General features: G+C 36.6%; 2 protein-coding genes across 5 annotated transcripts; one reads left to right on the forward strand and one right to left on the reverse strand.

Moving 5' to 3' along the window:
• The first annotated feature begins 322 nt into the window (after window positions 1–322).
• Window positions 323–12,508, forward strand: LOC104245772 (ATP-dependent RNA helicase-like protein DB10). Of its 3 annotated transcripts, none has more exons than XM_009801433.2 (10): window positions 323–512; window positions 5,334–5,610; window positions 6,596–6,944; window positions 7,296–7,418; window positions 8,489–8,557; window positions 9,071–9,340; window positions 9,903–10,253; window positions 10,447–10,724; window positions 11,331–11,705; window positions 11,789–12,508. In XM_009801433.2, exons 3-10 carry the CDS (start codon window positions 6,621–6,623, stop codon window positions 12,246–12,248), a joined length of 2,250 nt encoding a protein of 749 aa, XP_009799735.1. In that variant the 5' UTR covers window positions 323–512; window positions 5,334–5,610; window positions 6,596–6,620; the 3' UTR covers window positions 12,249–12,508. The 3 variants fall into 3 exon arrangements, with proteins under 3 accessions (XP_009799735.1, XP_009799736.1, XP_009799737.1); XM_009801434.2 differs by having other exon boundaries at window positions 5,509–5,610; XM_009801435.2 differs by lacking the exon at window positions 323–512 and having other exon boundaries at window positions 5,334–5,428; window positions 5,509–5,610.
• Window positions 12,509–13,318: 810 nt separating this feature from the next.
• LOC104245773 (phosphoenolpyruvate/phosphate translocator 2, chloroplastic) lies at window positions 13,319–18,600 on the reverse strand. Of its 2 annotated transcripts, none has more exons than XM_009801436.2 (8): window positions 18,032–18,600; window positions 17,127–17,279; window positions 16,347–16,432; window positions 16,181–16,265; window positions 15,448–15,567; window positions 15,272–15,349; window positions 14,278–14,407; window positions 13,319–13,519 (listed from the first exon to the last, which is right to left on the reverse strand). In XM_009801436.2, exons 1-8 carry the CDS (start codon window positions 18,503–18,505, stop codon window positions 13,443–13,445), a joined length of 1,203 nt encoding a protein of 400 aa, XP_009799738.1. In that variant the 5' UTR covers window positions 18,506–18,600; the 3' UTR covers window positions 13,319–13,442. The 2 variants fall into 2 exon arrangements, with proteins under 2 accessions (XP_009799738.1, XP_009799739.1); XM_009801437.2 differs by having other exon boundaries at window positions 18,043–18,436.
• Between the last annotated feature and the right edge of the window lie 3,731 nt (window positions 18,601–22,331).

Here is a 22,331-nt window from a genome sequence, read left to right on the forward strand (position 1 = left end):
TATTGCGGCGCTATACCTGTAAATGTCAGCTTTTGCAGTATAGCACCACAATACCTGACACTATACATTAACGGTTCCGTTATTGTTAATGTATAGCGCCAGGTATTGTGACGCTATATATAAAAATGTAATATTTTTTTTACCACCTATTTGTATAATTTAAGTAAAAGAAAACCACATTTTAGTTCCGGACTCACTTTATTGTGCCTTGTGCTGCGTGAGTGATTGGTCTTTACTTTCCTTTAAAATACTAAATTTTTGTATTTAAAAGGAAAAAGACTGCACTATTACATAAAGTAAAGAGGTAGTAGAAAGCACTTTATTGTGCCTTGTGCGCTGTGTGATTGGTCTCTGTCGGATAATAGTAGCTATAATCAATACTACTCTTCGTTCCACTTTTCACTTTCCTCTTTCTCTCTGTCAGTAGGAATTCAAGCCGAAATGGCCTGAATTCTCCGGCGAACCTTGACGCCGACGTATCTTCTTCTCTGCCGACTTTCGCTGCCGATCGTGTAAGTACAACTCCGATTCCGATATTCTCTTTCATTTGCCTTATTGCTTCATCACTGTCTTAATCTTTAATTTTTACCTTATTGAATGATTGATAATTTATGCAAAATTTGATTTTAATCTTTATTTTTTACCGAGAATCCAATTTACATCAATTAGTTGCTCTTATGCTGTTATGCATAGATGAAAATAGGATTATTTACTTGAAAATAGGGATGTGGGTTTGATGGAAGGAATTTTATTTTAGGACTAAAGTTATTAATAATTTTATAAGCCAACATTTCGGAATCTAACTGGATTTTATTTTAGGACTAAAGTGAATTTGTGTTTTGTGATTTTTAGGTTTTTCTAGCAAAAGTCGATGATATGATCACGAGTTTTTACAAAGCTCAAGCTTCTGCGGCTTCTTCTAGCTCTCCTTTGACAAGTTCTCCATGTCCAATTAATAATAACAATATTAATCCCTCCCAAGCATCGGATAAAGGATGGGATTATGAGCCCGATCCTGCTAAAAGAAAACCAATTTCAGAATATCCTCCTAATTTTTCTTCAATGAAGTTTATTAAAAATGATTTTCGAAACAGGATTGGTGATGACTTTTTGAATGATTGTTTAGTTTATTTTATAGAGGATGAAGTATTTGAAAGTGTATCTAATGATGCAATCATTGATCGTTTTCAAAACATGACAACTCGTCGAGTGCAATTGAAATGATAATGTTTATATTCGTATATTGTGTTTGTCTTTCGTTACTTTTTAAATATATATTAAATATCGATACTCATTCTTTAGTCAGTTTGATATTGTATATTAGTTTTAGGTCATAGTCTTATTTTAAATTTTAGAACCCACACACTCCGAATCCTAGTTCCGCCCCTGCATTGAGGGTGTAGGTTTTGTTCTCGTTGAGCCAACACAGTATGGGCAGTGTTTCCCTCATTTCCGCCATTGTTGCTGCTACTTCGAGCCTTGCTATTTCCTCGAGTCCTTCTTGACTGGGAGAGAGTACTGGAGCTGATGGGGGACCGTTGGGTGGGGTTGGTGGTATCGTTGGGTGGAGCTGACCATGTAGTGGCGTTGGAGTCATGAGTGCTTGTCGTGGTTGGATCCATAGAACAAAATGATTCCATGGTTGTTGTGGTGGGGAGAAAGGGAGATCCATGGAGTTCAGAGAGGTGGAGAATGGGTGGTAGGGGGGAATCTGGGGTGGGATTGGGGCTGGAGATGTTTGGTATTGATGCATGAGTGAAGGTGCATGCATGACCCATAGATACAGGTTGTATAGATTCGTGTCTAGTTGCATGCCCTCCGTTACTATCTGGCCTATATTCATGGGGTTCTGAACGTGATAATCACGTCTTGATGGTCTAGTTCCATCGTGAATGTGAGCACATAATCCTGGAGTCCCATCTCTAGCCAGGACTGGGGATATGTTTACACTGGTGGAAACTGGGAGATATAGATTGGTGGTGGAAGATTTGGATGATGGTTGGGATTCTGCATTGGTATTGTGTTTAGTCTTATCGGTTGTTGTAGTAGATGAGAGTTGGAGAAGGACAGTGTTCTCCAATGTTGTGTGTTTAGTGGAAGGTAGTTCATCTGGGAGTTGGTTGGGTTATTAAGGGGTACGTTGCTTAGTGTCCACTAGGGCTGTCAAATTTGGCCCAAGCCCAAATGACCCGCCTAATCCGCCCAAGGTTGTGTTGATTATTAACCCGCGCATTTATTGAACTTAGTCCATCTTGATCCAACCGATCTCAACCTAATTAAAGTTGGGCTAATTTTTAGCCCAAATTGATCCATGAGTAAGTTTGTCAAAATATCTTAGAAATAATTTTATTTTTTGTTTAATATTTAAAATATGACCATACAAAAGCAAAAAAACCTTGTTTAGTAATTATACAATTTATAAGAAAATAACACATATTAATTAAAGTTTATAAGAGTTGGGCGGGTTGGGTTATGACCCGAATTTTAACCCATCTTGACCCAACCCATTTTAGCCCAAGTAACTTCTGGGCGGGTCAATTATTGACTCAACCCATTTTGACCCGCCCAAAATTGATCCAACCCGCCCATTTGACACCCATAGTGTCCACAATTCTCGTTATCACGTGTCATATTCCATTTCGATCTGTAACTTAAATGTTGACATACATATTCTCACACCATTTGATATTAGTTTTGATTAGTCAAATTATCGTAGTACCTTTGTTTATTTAGTACTAGTTTTAGGGTACGAGCTTTGCGCGTGTACCTATATCAATGAGTATATAATTTTAAAAAATTACGTAAATATTATTAAATAATTTATTTATTTTTGCATTCGGGATTCGTGCCTTTACAATGATATAGAAAATAGAGATACTTTTTTAAACTCCTTCTTATTCGAATAACATCTTTTTCTCTTCATCGATATTTTCGCATAATATTTAAAAATTATATTTAATTATTAGAAAAATAGTTAATTAAGTACATGCATCTTAATTTAATAGTAAGAATATATAGTGTCCTCCCCTTAGAATTATAAGTTCAAACATATTTCATATAAAAATTGTCGTAAACAAATATAAGCAAAAGACAATGTAATACTGTTATTTCTCCCCAAACAATATTTATGTTAAGACAATGTAATATTGTTATTTCTCCCAAACAATATAAGTAAATGATAATAGATCTTTGTGGTCTGGGCCTTATCTGGACTCCGCACATATAGTGCACCGAGCTTTCTGTAATATTTATATTAAAGTCCTAAATATTAGGACTTCCTACATAATTTAACACAAGAAATATTTTATAACCAAATTAGTTGATTTCAAAGTACTATATATTACGATAATAACTAAATTACGATATTGTTTAATTTGAAGTTTAATTTTAAATGGTAAAAAAAGGCGAACGATATTTCATTAAGGGCCTTCGTGCATTTAATATAGATAGATAGAACGATATGTAAGTTATTATGTGTTCTAGAAATTAATCAATTTAGTAGTGTACTTGATTAATCTTCTCTTCTTCTTTTTTAACGTTTTAATTTAAAATCTTACAAATGATATGGAGATTAGACGTGGTAAAAAGCTAGTATTGTTTTTCCTTTTGAAACAAAAGTCTTTATTGTATTAAAATCACGTCTTCCTATTGCAAATAAAATTGTAATACAATCTAATAAGGAAAGATTAACAAATTAATTCTAGTTGATTTTAAAGTTCTAACTTTAGGAAAATTAGCATAAATGGTAATTGAATGTTTATTCCTAAATATTAGGAAGGCAACTTAAATTACAATTTTATCTAGTGTAAAGTCGATTTTTTAAGGGTAAAAAAGTCGAACGACATTTCGCTAAGGGTCTTCGTACTTTTAATATAGTATAGATATTTTTATATTTCAAATTAAATCTGTCTCCTCTATAATTATCAATCTAAAATGGAACAACATAACAAGTTACAACAACTCCCCTATCCTGTATCCTAAAGTCTTGAATAGGAAATTGATTTAATGAATCCGAATTGTCGCTCTGCCAGATCTCGACTTAAATCACGATAAGCTCATAAACTTCTTATCAAATTTGTTACGGTTAAAACTTAAAAGCTACCATATTTTGAGATCTAATCAAATTGGTTTCTAGTCCTAGTTAGAGATCATTGTGTTCACATTGACGGCTCAATGACGAGGCGAAACTGATATTTTTCTATCTAATCCCTCCAATCTTATATTAACAGTCGTGATTGATAAAAATAGATGTCTCAAATTATTTGTCACTTTAGAATTTCAAAGCAAAATTAATTATTTTTTCTTTTTTTATTCTTAATAATAATTATCCTTGAATACTATAAACACCTAACTTTGTTCAAATACCCCAAAAAATTTAAATATTAAGACATGGATAAGAGTAAAGTAGTCAAAATTTCATCCTATTTAATTTTTCTTAAAGGACGTGTAAGAGATAAATATGACAAATAATAAGAGTAATGTGGAGGTTGAACATTAAGGTTGTAAGCTAGGGGAAAGTTGTGAATATTTTTACAACGCACTAGAGTGAGATTAGCCCGTTAGGAGTTAGTTTTAGGATTCTAGTGGTCATCTACTGATGAAGAGCTTTAGCTGCTGGTTATTATTATACCTTCCATCTAATTCGTATTTCTTAAATTGCTATTATTTTATTATGATTCTATTGATAGTACTAATATATCGTCTCTTGTTGCTTTCTTGAGCCGAGGGTCTTCTGGAAACAGCCTCTCTGCCCCTCGGGGTAGGGATAAGGTCTGCGTACATATTATCCTCCCCAGATTCCACTTATGAGATTATACTGAGTCGATGTTGTTATTGTAATATGGGATGGATGGAGTAGTACGAACCACACGCTTTGCAATGTACTGTTGAAGGAAGTAGAGAAAGGAAGTTAGACATACTATAGTATCTACAAAATTTCCTTCTCAATAATAGAATTATGTAACACTGCTTTACTTCCTTTTTTCGGAAGCGTTTTAAGTGTTTGCCATTATTTTATTAATAATAATAATATTACTTTATAAATTGCAAAAATCTAATCAATCAATTAACATTTTTACGTGCTACTTTTTCTTTGTCAATCTAAAAGTTCAACAATTGCTAATTGCACAAGTTAATTACATTTTTTCTCCACGTCTAATTAAACAATAAGTATCAAATAAACTGCTATCAACGGACAGGATATTTTTCCTCACTGAGGATGTTTGTTGGTAGAGAATTGTTGACAGACGGACGCTGTTTTCTATTTGGGTATAGTCATAGTTTACACTTTACAGAATACTAACCTAACCATGGTTAATTAACTCTGACATCAGGACGCACTATTGTTGGAGCATTTCTGTGCTCTCTTATAAATATCCCTCTCTCAGCCGATTTTCCGTCCCCTCAATATCGCCTACGATTTTCCTAGGTCTCTCTGTTTCTCACTGCTCCACATTTACATACATAACTTTATATATTTATTTTTATATAAATTATTATTTATCACAGCGAGAGAACGGAAGGGAGAGATCATCGGAGGTGAGAGAATCGTTTGTGGCTCTACTTGTTGGTGTTCAACTCATTTCATTGTCATCGAAACGACGTCGTTAGGTACCATTTCTCATTTCTACTCGCAATGCTTCAGATCTGAGTTTATCCTTGCAATGTTTGACATTTGACTTAAGATATTTGTTAGTAGATGATAATATTAGGGTTTTAATCGGCTCATTTTTTTTGATTATTTGGTCTAAAGTTTTCTGCTTGTGAAGCTGTTGTTTTCCGTTATTTGATTCCTTAATGCTCGTAAGTTTAGCAAGTTTATGTGCGATTTTAGGTTTTCATGACTGTTTTTTTTGTTATTGGTTTTGAATTTGCTTTGTTTTCCAACATTTTAAAAGCTTTTGAACTAGTGTCACTCGCGTGAACATGCATGCATGTGTGCAGGTTTTTGATTGGAATAAGGAGCTTGTTCCCAATTTATCTCGTTGTGTTATATTTGTTATCTGCATTTATTTCCATAGCCGTTTGAGGTTCCTGTTCTCTGCAAAGCCATTCAGTTTTCTATATTTGTACTTGAAGTGCTCTTTGACTGTTTACAAGGGTGGGATAGCCTATTGGTAAGGACCCTTCGCCTCCAACCATATATTTGGGGTCCAAGTCACCAAGGGTGCAGTGTGGGAAAGAGTCACAGTTGGGTGTCTGGGTGGCTAGGGATTTTAGGTTGGGGAGGGGATTACCACACAAAAAAAATAATCCTACATTCTGCAAGGCGCACATTTGGATGTGTTTCTTTGTTTCTGTTGAGACCGTATATACTACTCTTGAAGTAACATACTACTCTTGAAGTATGAAGTAACGTGTTCTCTTCTGTTGTGTAGTTTGCCTTGTATCTCTCTTTTGGGCAGCCTGTATTTTGCTGTTTTGACTGTATTACATTATTAGTGCTTTCTTCTAGCACTGTGTCAATTCTTCAAGGTCATGAATATAATGCATGAAAAAAGTGACTCATGGGGTCCTTTTCCAGTATATGATTGTTTTGTTTTACTCTAATTCTCATTTCATGCTTTTAAGATGTCGTGTGATTTTCTGGTGCCAGAGGTAATTCGAGATTGAAGCTTGATATGGCTGCTACTGCAACTGCATCTTCTGCTGGTCCGCGTTACGCACCAGAGGACCCCACCCTCCCAAAACCTTGGAAAGGCCTGGTTGATGGTAAGACTGGATACCTCTATTTTTGGAATCCAGAGACCAATGTTACCCAATATGAGAGGCCTGTTGCTCCTTCCCATGGGGGTACTGCTCCACAACATAAATCATCGGTATCTGTAAGTTCATCAGTTCAAAGGCCTTCTCAAGGTCAACCTCCTGACCGTGATGATGACAATGAATACAACAGAGGTAGCAATGGTGGCTGGAGCAAGCTTTCTTCTGGTGAGGATATTAAGGTATCTGGTTCTAAACTTCTAATTAATGTGTGAATTCAGTTTTCTTCTCTCTCTCCCCAACTTTGGTGACTTATAGTGACACACAACAGTGAAAATCAGACAAACATTTGTGTTGAATAGTATCTTGGATATTCCATAGTCATTTTTGAGAATCACTATTTCAGATTGATGACCCATGTTCTCTCTGGTAGTTTTCAAGGCAAATTAGAACTTGCAAGAATATGCTTGTTTTCGGCCTCGGTAGATTTCTGCTTCTGGTCTCTGCAGATTTTATCTTTGCCCTCACTCAAACAGTTTCCTAAACTGTCTTCCATGTTTTGCTTACAAAAGTTTTTTCTCATCATTTTATAGACTGCAAGAGGAAGTGAGCTTTCCCGCGATGAAACATCTGTACCTAAAAGCAATAGTGCTCCAGCTGCTGCTAGTAACATATCTCCAGACGCCTATCGGCGTCAGCATGAAATTTCTGTTACAGTAAGCATCTGTACCTTTTCGATTATGTAAAATCCATTCCTCTATTAGTCATTTATTTTCAACTTTGGAAACTGGAGGCCCTGTTGGCCGTTGGCTTAACATTTGGCAATACTTGGGAATTAAATGATGTAGTTCCAGAAACTTCATAAAAAATTGAGGCAGTTTCACCGAAAGATAGTACTCCCTCCGTTTCAATTTATGTGAACTCATTAGACTGGGCACGGAGTTTAAGAAAAGAGAGAAGACTTTTGAATTTGTGGTGTAAAATGAGGCACATATATTTTGTGTGGCTCTAAATCATTGTATAAAGGTAAATTGTTTCCAAATAGGGAAAGTGGTCATTCTTTTTTGCACGGACTAAAAAGGAAAGAAGTTCACATAAATTGAAACGGAGGGAGTAAGAAATTTGATTTCCGACACTTGGGGATCTTAAGGAACTTGTAGATGATACTAATGAAGTTGGTATCAATTTAAAATAATTGCATATGTTTATTTTTATCATGTTTAATGGACGAGGACACTCGTATTTTTGTTGGCCAGTTGCCACAATAATGTCTATGGCCTATGGGTAGTGCATGGAATTATGTTGATGCTAATAACAACATTTTGCAGAGATTTTTTGAGAAACCACTACTACTTGCAATGTGATAACAAGTAAAAAGAGCAGTTATATCTTTGGTGACAACAGTGAGGAACTTTTTTTGTAGTCTGGATAATTCTTAACTTAATTTATTTAAACAAGAAATGCAACTCAGTCTGGCCTTTTGTTATCTTCATCTATTCAAAGATCTGCTATTTTTGGTCTCTTTGGTCTGTGATAATCATTGCCAATACAGATAGATTTGACTCGTAAATTTATACTTCTTTATATGTGCACACAGATCATAGCACTGAGTGTGGCTTCTCGTACGTGAAACTGATGATAACTTCATTTCATTACTCATGTTGCTCATTGAAAACCTGAATATTCATCTTTTATCATCTTTCTAGAATCCATCATTCCATGCAAACTAAGCCCAAAAGGGAATGTCAGTCATACTTATGTCTTATTTTGTGTTTCATTTTTCTAGGGAGGTGATGTGCCCCCACCTTTCACATCATTTGAAGCGACTGGGTTTCCTTCGGAGCTTTTGAGGGAGGTATAAATGTAGTCCATTTGTTTGTTTTAATCTCTTTCGGGGACATCTCTAGTGCAGAGATTACTCTAAGGATCAAGTGTTCTTCTGTTAACTTCAATGGCTGCTGGAGATCCATTGCAGTACTCATCCAATTTTTCCTTCTGTACTTTGACGCAGGTGCGATATTTGCTCCAGGGAGGAGCTAAATGTCGTACGCTGTGCGGCCCTCTATTTGGTTCATGTATTTGGAGTGCCCTTATTTGGTGGACCAAATTGTGAAGGGCTTTCTGAACCATCCTTGTTCGTGGCTTGGACTGCTTATGGGTGGTGTTTCAGTCTGCCACATGGTCTGAACTGAAGAAGAGGCGTCCTCCTGCTCTTGTTTGCATATGCAAGCGTTGGCTGCCTGCGTAAGCGTAAGGGGGATATGCTTCTTCTTGTGTTCGCCACTTCAAAAATATCCTAGAAGTAATCTAGGAGTGACTTCCGAGATTGTACAACTGCTGACAGGTTTTCCAACTTTTACATTTCCAGATACATCAAGCTGGGTTTCCTGCTCCTTCCCCGATACAGGCACAGTCCTGGCCCATTGCACTTCAGGGCCGTGACATAGTAGCTGTTGCAAAGACTGGATCTGGGAAAACTTTGGGTTTCTTGCTTCCTGGCTTTATTCATCTAAAACGACGTCGCAATAATCCTCAATCAGGCCCTACTATTTTGGTTCTGTCGCCTACAAGAGAGTTAGCTACACAGATACAAGACGAAGCTGTGAAGTTTGGTAGATCGTCAAAGATATCTTGCACGGTATGAATTGTTATTCGACTGTGTTTTACGTAAAAGTTTGATACTAGAAGTAGATTGTTCTTTTGATTTCAAAGTACTGATGCTTGGGCTCACTAATGTATTAATATCTGATCTTTTTAAATGGTTGTTTGGTCAAAAGTGAACCTAGTGGTTAATCATTGTGTTTCTCGGGTTGCTCTATAATATACGCAGTTGGTTAGTACTCTGCAATCTCCTTAAATGGTTATATGACTTCTTTTTTGGGGTCAAACATGAATTTTGTTTATGTAAATAGCCATGCATCACAATAGCGTTGTGCATTACGAAAAGGTTAAGCCCCATATACCAAATGATTATATAAATTTTACAGCAGTATATTCTTCTGCACCTGCCCGTAGAAGAATTAACTAATATTGACATGCTAATGTGTGGGACAGATGAACCAAGTGAATCTGTGTTAGACATTTCTTGAAATTGACAATACTGTATGGTTTTTGGTTTGTGTCGATACTGACTCACCCCAAAATGCCCTCAGCTTTGACATATTTTTGGAAATTGACAATGCTTTATGGTTTTTGGTTAGTGTCTATATGGAGGCGCCCCAAAAGGCCCTCAGCTACGAGATCTGGATAGGGGAGTAGATATTGTTGTCGCTACCCCTGGTCGTTTGAATGATATTTTGGAGATGAGAAGAATTAGGCTGGATCAAATTTCTTACTTGGTGTTAGATGAAGCGGATCGTATGCTGGACATGGGATTTGAACCTCAGATAAGGAAGATTGTAAAAGAGGTGCCAACACGACGGCAGACACTGATGTTCACGGCGACATGGCCAAAGGAGGTCCGTAAAATTGCAGCTGATCTATTGGTTAATCCAGTTCAGGTTAACATTGGGAATGTTGACGAACTTGTTGCAAACAAGTCTATAACACAGGTGCACTTCTGTTTTCTTTTCTTGGACATTGCTCATTAGATGTGTCTAAGATTCTTCCTCTCCCCTAAACTGGGTTAAGAGGACTGAGGTGTCATGGCAGAATGCCTCTCCTATTTTCCCTGAGCCCTGTGGAGGGAGAACCTGTACTGGACATAGTGAGGTTACATTATATTGATTTAATTTTCACGTGCAGTACGTTGAAGTCTTGTCATATATGGAGAAACAAAGGCGGCTAGACCAGATCTTGAGATCCCAAGAACCAGGATCAAAAATCATAATCTTCTGTGCAACAAAGAAAATGTGTGACCAACTTGCTCGCAATCTTACACGCCCATTTGGAGCTGCTGCAATTCATGGTGATAAATCTCAGGGTGAGAGGGATCATGTATTGAGCCAGTTCCGCACGGGTAAATCCCCCGTTCTTGTCGCTACAGATGTTGCTGCCCGGGGCTTGGATGTCAAAGATATCAGGTTGCCGGATTTAAGAATTTTGTAGTATGCTTGAATATTTATGGGTCACAGGCAATTCTCTTTTGATGGCTAACTGAATGGAAGAATATTATATACTTTCACCTTCTTAAGGAGTGTGCCTTCGGATTGATATCGTCTTAATATACTCTTTCCATGTTATTTCCCCTTAGTTGATGAGTTGATGAGAAGCGAACAGTTGTGAGGGGTGTGTGCTTTGTTTTGGGGGTTGTTAGGCGACTTTGAGAGAGCATAGGCCAAAGCTGCAAATTTATACCTTTCTTGTAACCTAAATCACAGGTGAATGTGCGATGTCATGATTTAGTTGGCAAAAGTAGACTCATGAGTAAAGTTTACGTGGTATCTTGTCCTAGAAATTACATTGTGAGGTTTTTGTTTGCTTCCAGGATACTCTAGCTGTTCTGTTAGGTAGATAAGATATACTCCGGCATGGTGTAACATCGTCCTGGGATTTTATGGTTTTATACTTGAAATATAATGCATCCATATAAATCTTCTGTAACAAGTAGTTTTTTTCTTCTTTTAATGGGTGGGGGTGGAGGATATGTCTTTTGTGTATGTTAATACTCGATGAAACATTTGTGGCAGGGTGGTGATCAACTTTGACTTTCCTACCGGAGTAGAGGATTATGTACACAGAATAGGAAGAACTGGTCGGGCTGGTGCGACTGGTGAGGCCTACACATTTTTTTGTGACCAGGATGCTAAGCATGCTTCAGATCTTATTAAAATTTTAGAAGGAGCAAATCAGCAAGTGCCTACTGAACTACGTGATATGGCTTCTCGAGGTGGTGGTATGGGAGGGGCTAGGCGTCAATGGAGTTCTGGCCCAGGTGGACGTGAAGGAGGACGTGGGGGACGTTATGATTCCGGCTATGGTGGAAGAGATGGAGGAAGGGGTGGTTGGGGAGCACCATCATCGGAAAGAAGTGGACGTGATTATGAGTCGGATTCACGTGACAGGTCCTTAGCTGTGTATTTAATTATATACGGATTTCTTCTTTCCGCTTTTGCCCCATGGTTCTGACTAGTTTGTTGTGATTTAGTGATAGATATGGTCATGGCTCTCGTGATACCGACGCTCCACCGAGCTTCCACGCTCGTAGCTTCCATGAAACAATGATGCAGGCTTCACAGAGACGTGGTCGAAGTCGGAGCAGAAGCCCGAATAAAGGTTCAGGATGGGGTGATACAAAAAGCAGGGAACGCAGTCGCAGCCGTAGTGCTGAAAGATTTGATCAGGCTCCTCGTCAAGCCCCAGTGGGACGCAGTTTTCATGAAAGCATGATGGGGCGCAGTGGATCATCCCCAGTGGCCTCAAAACACCGATCACCCTCTTACTCTGATAATCGATCTCCATCAGCTGGTGATTGCCAAAAGGGCTGGGAAAAAGAAAAATCTCCACCTAGATGGCAAGGTGATGGGAAATTTGGCAATGAACCTCGTGCTTACAATGGGGAGGAGGAAGAAGGTATGATTCCTGAAGACGTCGAAACGAGGGCCTAACTTGGCATATCTTATATTCTGTGTTAATTTTGATGTGTGTAGCTACCGTAGGATTTGCAGGAAGAAAAAGGACCCTTTTTGCTTTGGTTCAACTATCATCAGTACTGCATTTTTTGGTAAACAATGTTCTCAGATAGAAGCTCTTAGCGTATTGAAAGTAGATAGCTGAAAGTGGAAAGTTTTTGACTGATGTAAATGTAAACAGTGTGACATCAAGCTCGGTTTAATGGTACTATAGCAATCATACATTGCTAAGAAAAGCCCACTTTGAAGCGTTGTTTGTGTTGATTCTCTTGAATCCTGATTGTTCATTAGGTCTTTAGCATGAGCTAATTTCAGTAGTTCAGGCATTACTTCGAAAGCCATGAGCAAAATTTGGCTTTCTTTATTTTTGTTTTTAAGTTAAAAAGGAGGTGCAAGATGAGCACTTTATTGCATTCACATTATTTTATTGGACACAAATTGGAGGAATGCCAAGCGAGAGGTATGTTCGCCTCTGAATTGGTAATAGTACTTGTAGCAAATTTATCGAATGTGTTGAATGTAATGAGCGACTGTATATATTAAGCAACATTGCATAGTTCCTAGATTGTGCAAATTCTTTTAATTCAGTGATTATGTCAAGACCATTGAATGCACAATGCAAGTATGCAACCATATCGATTTCAAGGTTATATTTCCTTTCAAAGTGTGAGCCGGGGTTCTTTCGGAAACAGGTTTGTGTACACTCTATCCTCCCTAGACCCCACCCGTGGGAATTCACTGGGTTGTTAAAATAGGCTGAAGTTCTAGGTTGCTGAACAACCCAGAAAACTGTTAAAAGTGACAATAGAAAGTCATGCCATATAAAATATATGGTATGTGGTAAAGTTGATCATTGTCTATCTAACCAGAAATAGTTTTATATATCCTTCCATCCCTTGTGTTAAGACTTAAAAGAGTCAAATTGTATTTTGGGGAAGAGCTTCATTAGAGAGCTTTGACTTGTTAATGATGGAGAAGACGCATAAAATGTGGAGTATTGGTTTTCAGAATTAGACCTCGCTGTTGCTGTGGAATTCAAAGGGACATGAGAAAAGGACTGCATTAACAATAATCAAAGGTATAAAAAGATTGAAATGAATATATCCTAATGAGAGTTTTTCCTATTCTTTACAGAGTTGCAAATTCAAATTTGATACTTTTCTTCACTTGTCATGCAACTTTTGGCTTGGGCTGTAATCTCTTTGCTCTTGAATAAAGAAAGACTCCAGCTAGAGCTAGCGCAGTCCCTGAGAATATGGAGCAGTTCACAAGTCAACTAATAACTTCACTCTACGAACAAAAAAAAAGGGCAGCCCGGTGCACTAAGCTCCCGTTATGCGGGGGAAGGGACGGACCACAAGAATCTATTCTACGCAGCCTTACCCTGCATTTCTGCAAGAGGCTATTTCCACTACTCGAACCCGTGACCTCCTGGTCACATGGCAGCAACTTTACCAGTTACGCCAAGGCTTAGCTCCTGTTATGCGGGAGAAGGGCCGGACCACAAGAGTCTATTCTATGCAGCCGTACCCTGCATTTCTGCAAGAGGCTGTTTCCACGGTTCGAACCCGTGACCTCCTGGTCACATGGCAACAACTTTACCAGTTACGCCAAGGCTTAGCTCCTGTTATGCGGGAGAAGGGCCGGACCACAAGAGTCTATTCTATGCAGCCGTACCCTGCATTTCTGCAAGAGGCTGTTTCCACGGTTCGAACCCGTGACCTCCTGGTCACATGGCAGCAACTTTACCAGTTACGCCAAGGCTTAGCTCCTGTTATGCGGGAGAAGTGCCGGACCACAAGAGTCTATTCTATGCAGCCTTACCCTGCATTTCTGCAAGAGGTTGTTTCCACGGTTCGAACCCGTGACCTCCTGGTCAACTGGCAGCAAATTTATCAGTTACGCCAAGGATTCCCTTCTACTTTACGAACAAACAGAACATAAAAAGGAAACTGACGTGGTAGTACTAGAAAAAGAGTGCATTAACTAGAGAAACAAAATTTACCAAGAGAGTTAATTGGTGAGACAGGTGTTTGGAAAAAAATGACCGAGGATACAATGACCACCACTCTCTTCACACAATTGCCAACTGCATGTGTCACTGGTGATATCATTTGTAGTATCATGTATGAAACCTTCCAAAAACAAAAAACAATAAAGTCAAAAATTCATTACTATGATATACTCGGGTGGAGCCAGAAATTCTAGAAAGGGAATTCAAAATAATGAAAAAATAGCACCACGCATGAGATTGGAAACTGCAACCTAGAGTAATCTGTGAACTACCTTCACCACTATACATTAGAAACTTCTCTTATATTGGGGTGTAGACATTGAAATTTTAACGAATCAAGCTAAATCTTAAATCAAGATGCTAAAAGGCAACTCTTGAAATTCTAGGAATCTATCAGGTTGCTTGCAATCTACTCTACCAAAACCCTAACTTGGAGGCTACTTTACTCTTAACCCTAGGTCACTCCTATAAAAAGGGTTACATAATCCCTTAAAAAAATATCTCAAAAATGGAGATCATCTCGGATGTCCCATAAATTCACGGGATACTTTCATCTAAGAAAGTCTGCATCATACTACATTCGACAAACACACGTTCGACAAACATGCTGCTCCAGCTCTCGAATCACGGAGATAATAAGGAGAGAAAAATCAAGGGAAAAACAGAATTGTACTCACAATTGATTAATAAAATTACTTTATTCTTTTGTGATTGCAGTTATTTTTCGTATGTCGAGAATTCGTTGCAAACATGGGGAGTTAACAATTTATATATCCACAAACAAATTTGTTTTAACTCTATTTACACAGTACAATTTAGGTAATTCAGTTGGAATCCCTTCATTGTACATATATAGCTGTGCCCTGTATATACTGAGTTCAGTTTTCAAGAGGCAGATACTGATATTATGCTCTAAACATGGGCAATGAGTTTTAGATAATGGCTAAAAGGTGTAAATTTTAATGTAAAATTACAGGAAACTAACCTGTTGGTAAGTGTGAAGGCAGAATCCAGCTAAAAGAAGTCTTACACATAGTTCTCTGACATTTAAACCTTGGCTTGCCTAAATTGAAGCAGAAGATGAATATCACATTGTAAAAAAAAAAAAAAAAAAAAAAAAGTAGAAAATAGAAAACACTTAAAAGATGGAATATTACTTACAGCAAATTGTAGATAGGATGGAGTAAACTTGATCCCTTCCATCAAAATGGCAACAGGAACCAAAAGGATGAATGAAATGATTGTAATGATAGAGAACAAGTTGATGTTGTCCAACGCCTCCTGTTTGACAATCTTTACTGGTTATGTATTTCACAAGATAAAATAATGCACTCTGTTCGTTTTTACTAAGGTAGGGGAGCATTGGCGTAACGGTAAAGTTCATGCCATGTAATTAGGAGGTAACGAGTTCTAGTCGTGGAAACAGCCTCATACAAAAATACAGGTTAAGACTGCGTAGAATATATTCTTATGTTCCGGCCCTTCTCCAGACCGGTAAAGTTCATACCATGTGACCAGAAGGTTACGGATTCAAGTCATGGAAACAGTCTCGTGCAAAAATGCAGGGTAAGGATGCGTACAATAGATACTTATGGTCTGGCTCTTCCCCGGACTGGTAAAGTTCATGCCATGTGACCAGGAGGTCTTGGGTTCAAGTCGTGAAAACGGCCTCTTGCAGAAATTCAGGGTAAGGCTGTGTACAATAGACACTTATGGTCTGACCCTTACTCGAATCCCGTGCATAGCGGGAGCTTAGTGCACCGGGCTGTCCTTTTTTTTTTTGTTTTTACGAAGGTTAATGATGTCTGAATCTAAATACGTATCTTAATTTTTAAGATATTGTCTCTAAATCTAAACTCTGAATATTTTTTCTCATGAATGCAAGTGTCTTTACCTCTTCTTTAACCATGAACTTTTTGCTAAATACATTACGTGATTGGTTAGTCAAATTGGAAGCCATTGCACTGCCAAAGCCTATCCTGTTTCAAAGAGAGTTCAAAATCAATGTGTAAATTCAAGATAAAATATACATATTATTTGATTAGTAGGGAGAGGCATACCAGTTAAAAGAGGCTTCAGTCATTGATGCTAATGCTACTCCACCAACAATGGGAATCAGGGAAGATACAATCCAAAGAGATGGCCTCTGTATGTTAAAAACAATCAACAATAAATTGATATTTAGTTTGTATTGTTTTCAAGACATATTTTCTTGTTGTATATAATTACTATATATACATATTATTTTTAAAAAAAATACATTGTTTGCACACATAAAGAGAATTTTTACAAAACAGTGTCAAATGATACCTGATGTATTGTATCGTATTGTTACTTTAAATAAAATGTTTGTTTTGATTGTTACTTAAATTATATTGTATCGTATCGTTAAATCCGTCGTTACTTAATGACGAAAAGTGTCACTTTATGGAACGACCGATTTGGTGTGGCTGCGTCATTACTTTTTTTTTTCTCTCATCTTGCCCTTCCTTATTATTATTAAATAATCCTATTTTATCTGTTACCCTAGCTTTTAATATAATAATTCTAACTCGAACCTTACTTTTTCTTTATAATATTGTAAATTTTTTCTTCATATTGTTGTTGCATGACATCAGGAAATGACGACAAACAATACAATCTATCTAGTCATTATACATTAAAACGATACAGTACAATACAATACAATACAATATAATACAATACAATATGATACGATACATTATGAAACGATACGTAACAACCATCCAAACAAATGCGCGCCACTGTTTGGAGAAAATATCTAAATATGAACAGAAAAATCAAATAGGGGAAGAAATATGGTTGCAAAAGTTTTATACCTCGGCAAGAAACAGGGCAGAAAGAAGTACTGTGAAAAATGGTTCCATTGCTTTGATTGTGTGAGTGAACGAAACTGCTACTCTCCCAAGGCTGATGTTCGTTAAAAGATTTCCCAATGTGTGAATTGCAGCTAGTAAAAATATTGCTTTAAACTGAAAATTCAAGCAAAAAATAAATAAAAGAAAGTTAGTTTTACTAAAAAAAAAATCAACATAAAAAAAATGAATCAATTTGACTTAGAGTGTGTTTTGTACGAGGAAAGACATTATTTGCGAAAAATATTTTTCTATATTTGATTGGTAAATGAAAAATAACTTTTTTTCACATTATGAATGTTTAGAATTCATATTATGTAGTAGCAGATATTATTTTTGCTAATTCAAATGGAAGGGTGATATATTTTTAAATGCTAAAGATTAATAATAATATCAAATTGTTTGTCAGAATAAGTAATACTTATGAAGTTAAAAAATTGGATAGGGGCAGCTCGGTGCACTAAGTTCCCGCTATATACAGGGTTTGGAAAAAAGCCGAACCAAAAAGATCTATTGTACACAACTTTACCATACATTCTACAACATGATCGTCCATGAAAATGGCTTTTGTCCATGAGCAAAAGAAGTCATTTTCTTCCTTTTAGATAAAAATATTTTTCTAGATAAACATTAACCAAACATAAGAAAATGACTTTTTTCTTGAAAATTAACTTTTATCCTATCAAATACAACAACAACAAAAATCCAATATAGTCCACAAGTGGGATCTGAGAAAGTTAGAGTGTACATACAATTTATCCCTGCATTTAAAAACGTAAGAGACTATTTTTGATAGACACTCGGCTCAATATATCCTATCAAATACACCCAACATAAAAAAGAAAACAAAGACGAGGAGAAAGAATAACTTGAGATTTACTGATCTTTGGTTTAGGGTGGAGACGAAATCCCCACATAAATAGTATCAGCATTGTTCCACAACCAAATTGGAATGCCGTAACAGTCGCCGGAAATGGAAAAACCTTAAGAACTTGTTTATTGTAAATGTTGTAATATATATTCAAAAGATACCACGTTCCAAACATAGCGCCCAGTTGCAGAGTTTGCGCCAATTCACGAGGCTTTGAACCCTCAGATCCTTCAGCATTTTCTGTCACAGCCCTAACTTTGAGCAGAGCGAATCGATACGTGTTTCTATTGAAGCTTGAAAACGAAGGCGAAGAAATGCTAGAACTAGTTTTTTGAATTGAGCAATAAATTGGCCTGTGAAAAGCAAAATGCTGAAAATGCGCATTTAATTTACAGGTAAAGATTTGATTTGGAGGTTTCTGAGGCTTTAGAAATGGTGTAGAAGGAGACATGTAAAATGTAGAGATTTCCATTTTTTCCAAGCTTAGGAACTTAGTGAAAGGTGAAGTTTCTTAACAACATTAATGGTTGACATTCATTCTTTGGCATGGCAAAGACGAACGACGTCGTTGGGTTATATATGCAGGCCGCTGAAATGAAATGGCGTAATTTGGCGGGACCATATGGAGTATTTATAACCATTTCTATTTTGAACGCTTTGTAACGAAATTGATAAAGTTGTTATCATGTGATCAGGAGGTCACAGGTTCGAGCCGTGAAAGCATTTTCTTGCAGAAATATAGGATAAGACTTCGTACGATAGACTCTTGTAGTTTCGCGGATCGCGGGAGCTTAGTGCACCGAGCTACCCTTTTTTTTATTTTTGAACCCTTTCATAATAATATAGAGGGTGTTTGGATGGGCTTTTAAGTTAATTAAGTGAGAAAGATTTTTTTTATTTATATACCAAAAATATCCTTCAGATATGTAGTCCTAGACATGTCAATATGCAATAACATTTTTATGGCTCTAAGAGCATATTATTTAGAATTAAACGAGAAATTTAACTTTAAAAAATTTTCAAATATAAAATATGTCTTTTAAGAAAAAGAACTTAAAAAAGAGTGTTACATAAATTGAACAGACAACTCACAGTTATTTAAGAATTTAAGAATCAAATTCATAAAACTTCTCAAAATTGTAATATGATATAGCAAATAACCTTTCAACCACTCAGATATAATCACATAAAAAGAAATTAAGTATTATACTAGTACTTGAGAAACAATATTTTAAATTATTGATGAGTTGTTATTTGGTTGAGTTCTACTCGAAAGAGATGTTACAACAACAACAACGACGACGGCCCAGTATAATCCCATAAGTGGGGTCTGGGAAGGGTAATATGTACGCATACCTTACCCCTACCCCGAAGGATAGAGAGGCTGTTTCCAGGAGACCCTCGGTTAAAAAAAAAAAAAAAAAGAAAGCAAAGCAACAGGACAAGTGAAGGGACAATAGGTACTGGTGGTGGTGTGTGGTCACATTTTAAGTTTATGTGTCCGAGATCTTAATTATTTTAAGTTATTTAATTTTAAATTAATAATCTGTACATATTTAATAAAAAATTTAAGACAAATACATGATTTAAACCAAAGTTACTGAGTTCAGTCGAAACCGTAACTGACGCTGTGGCTCCGCCTCTTCTGTGAATCCTGATTTGTATAAAGTATATTTTTCCTTTTTTGGCAGGCGATTTTCGTCCAGATAGATTAATTGCTTTTCAACAGTTTCAGTTTTTGGCATACGTTTAACCATAGGTTAAAATCCTAGTTCATTTGGCATTCAACATTTTTGATATTTTTGGACAATTGACATTTCTAACTTAATTGATGAACTTAACGAGCTAGCAATTCTAGGAAAATGACCTGCCGAGCAATACCCCAGATGTGAAAAGCTTCCTAGATATAGACAATGTCTAGCCGGTAAACTCTATGTCCAATAAAACAGTATCACATAAATTGGGACGAAGGAAATATAACTGCTACAATTTAATTGATCGGCTTGGTGTAAATACCAAACACTATAAGGGTCGTTTGGTTGATGGTTATAGTTATGCAGGTATCAGTTATGCAAGAATAAGTAATGCAGAGATTAGTTATACGTGGATTAGTTATGTAGGAATTATTTTTTTTGAATATTTGGTTTGTTATATAAGAAATTGATATACATTATATAAATTTTAAAATAAAATACTTATTTATTAATTTTGTCTCTAATAGATTGAGCAGAGGAAGAGCCTAGGAGTGACGCATCAATATCTCCATGCTTGCTCTCCAAAGGGCTTGATACAGATCAATCTATCGAAGGAAACCATTATGTGTAAAGTGATAGAGGTAATTTGTCATTTTAATATTTTATCCATGTATTACTAATACATGTATTAATTATTCCATCTTCTACCCCGCATAAAATAATACACGGATTGAGTCATAATTTATACATCTATTATTTATGTAGAATAATAAAATGATTACCAAACATAGTATTAGTTATGCTGAATTTTATACAAAATAACTAATGATTACCAAACATTGTATAAATTATGTTGCCCTCAATACATATATAACTTTTCTCGTAACCAGCTACCAAACGGCCTCTAAGTATTTAACGTATCTCGCTTAGGAACGGCCCTTCCCTAAAGCAAGTAAAACAACTGCTTTAGGCTCCACATTTATGGGGAGGGGGGGGGCTATTTTTTATTACACCTAATAGACTATGTATAAGTTTAAAAAAAGGTTATGTGAAGTGAAAAAGTTTGACTTCTTTCTTTAGGCCACAAAACTCGTCGAGCCGCCCCAATCATGCTAGGGGAGCTTAATGGAAGGTGAAATTCTTTACAGCACAGCACTGATGGTTGACACTCATTCCTTGGCGTGGCATAGCAGATACGACGTCGTTTAGACATATCTTGCTTATGTCGGCTGGTTAAAATTAATCACATTCACATGTAACTTCGGTGGGACCAGATGAACAATTATTATTACTCTCATCATTATTATCCAAATAAATATCCAATTGTTGAAAGTTAAGTTAATATCAATAGCCAGAGTGTGTGGTATTTCTGAAATGTGGAAGTATTGTGATCAGAGCTTTGTGGTCACAATCTAATGTGACCTGACTTGCTGTGACTGTTATTGTCACTTTCTCAAAGTTTTTTTACCCTCTTTTGCCCGGCGATTTACACCCAGAAATAGTTATAATCGCTTTCAACAGTTTTTATCATACTTTTCGACAAGATTTTAGCTTATCCTAATTCATTTGGCATTCGACATTTTTGACATTTTTTAACAATTGACATTTTCAATTTACTTGGTGCAAACTAGCAATTCTCGGAAAATGACCTGACAATCGCGGCTGAGACTTTCCTAGGCCTGGAGTAGGGGTGGCAAACATGCGAGTCGGGTCGAAAACGGGTAATGTAAAAAGTTAAAATAGCACGATTTAGCCAGTTTTCGGACTGGTCATTTAAAAATAGCCAACGTTTATCAAGTCAATGAAAAATAGCCACTATTTTGCTACAATAGAGATCGGTCCGGCATAATATACTGGAGTTTGATGCACCTGTGTATGAACTTCCAGCATATTATGCTGGACTCGTATACTTTGCTGTCTCCGGTATACTGGAGACTGGAGCACCGGTGCTCCAAATTCCAGTATATTATGTTGGACCGGTATATTATACTGGAACTCCAGTATATTATGCTGGAGTATTTTTCCGGATTTTGAACAGTGTTTTCATTCAGATTTATCTTTACATGAAAAGTGGCTAAATTTCGATTACTTTTAAAATTGTAGCTATTTTTGAATGACCACCTGTAAATCTGGCTATTTTTGAATTTCTCCCATGTAAAAATGAATAAATTATCCATCCCATGAAGATAGTAAATGGGTTAACCAGTGGATAATATGGGTAACCATATTACTCATATTATCAAGCTTTTTGAATATGATCACTTTTAGGGTAAAGCTTGAGGAACCCCTAATTTGAGTCTTTACAAATATAAAAGTTAAACTCATTAATTATCAATCGGTTATCCATTTTCTAACTGGATAATATGATTCTTATTCATATATGACCCGTTTTTAAAAAGTTCATTATCCATTTTTCAGCGGATAATGTGGATGGATAACTGTTATTTTTATCCATTTTGCGACCACTAGTCTAGAACTACTTAACGGCGAAGGAAACCAGAATTACAATCAAGTAAAAACCAAAAGAAGAAGAAAACATGCAGGGTACCTCCAGCACTTAAAAAATGGGATTAGAAGAAACAATGCAGAAAGCAAAATTATAAC

Source organism: Nicotiana sylvestris, chromosome 2 (genome assembly GCF_000393655.2).
Source record: "Nicotiana sylvestris chromosome 2, ASM39365v2, whole genome shotgun sequence".
NCBI lineage: Eukaryota > Viridiplantae > Streptophyta > Magnoliopsida > Solanales > Solanaceae > Nicotiana > Nicotiana sylvestris.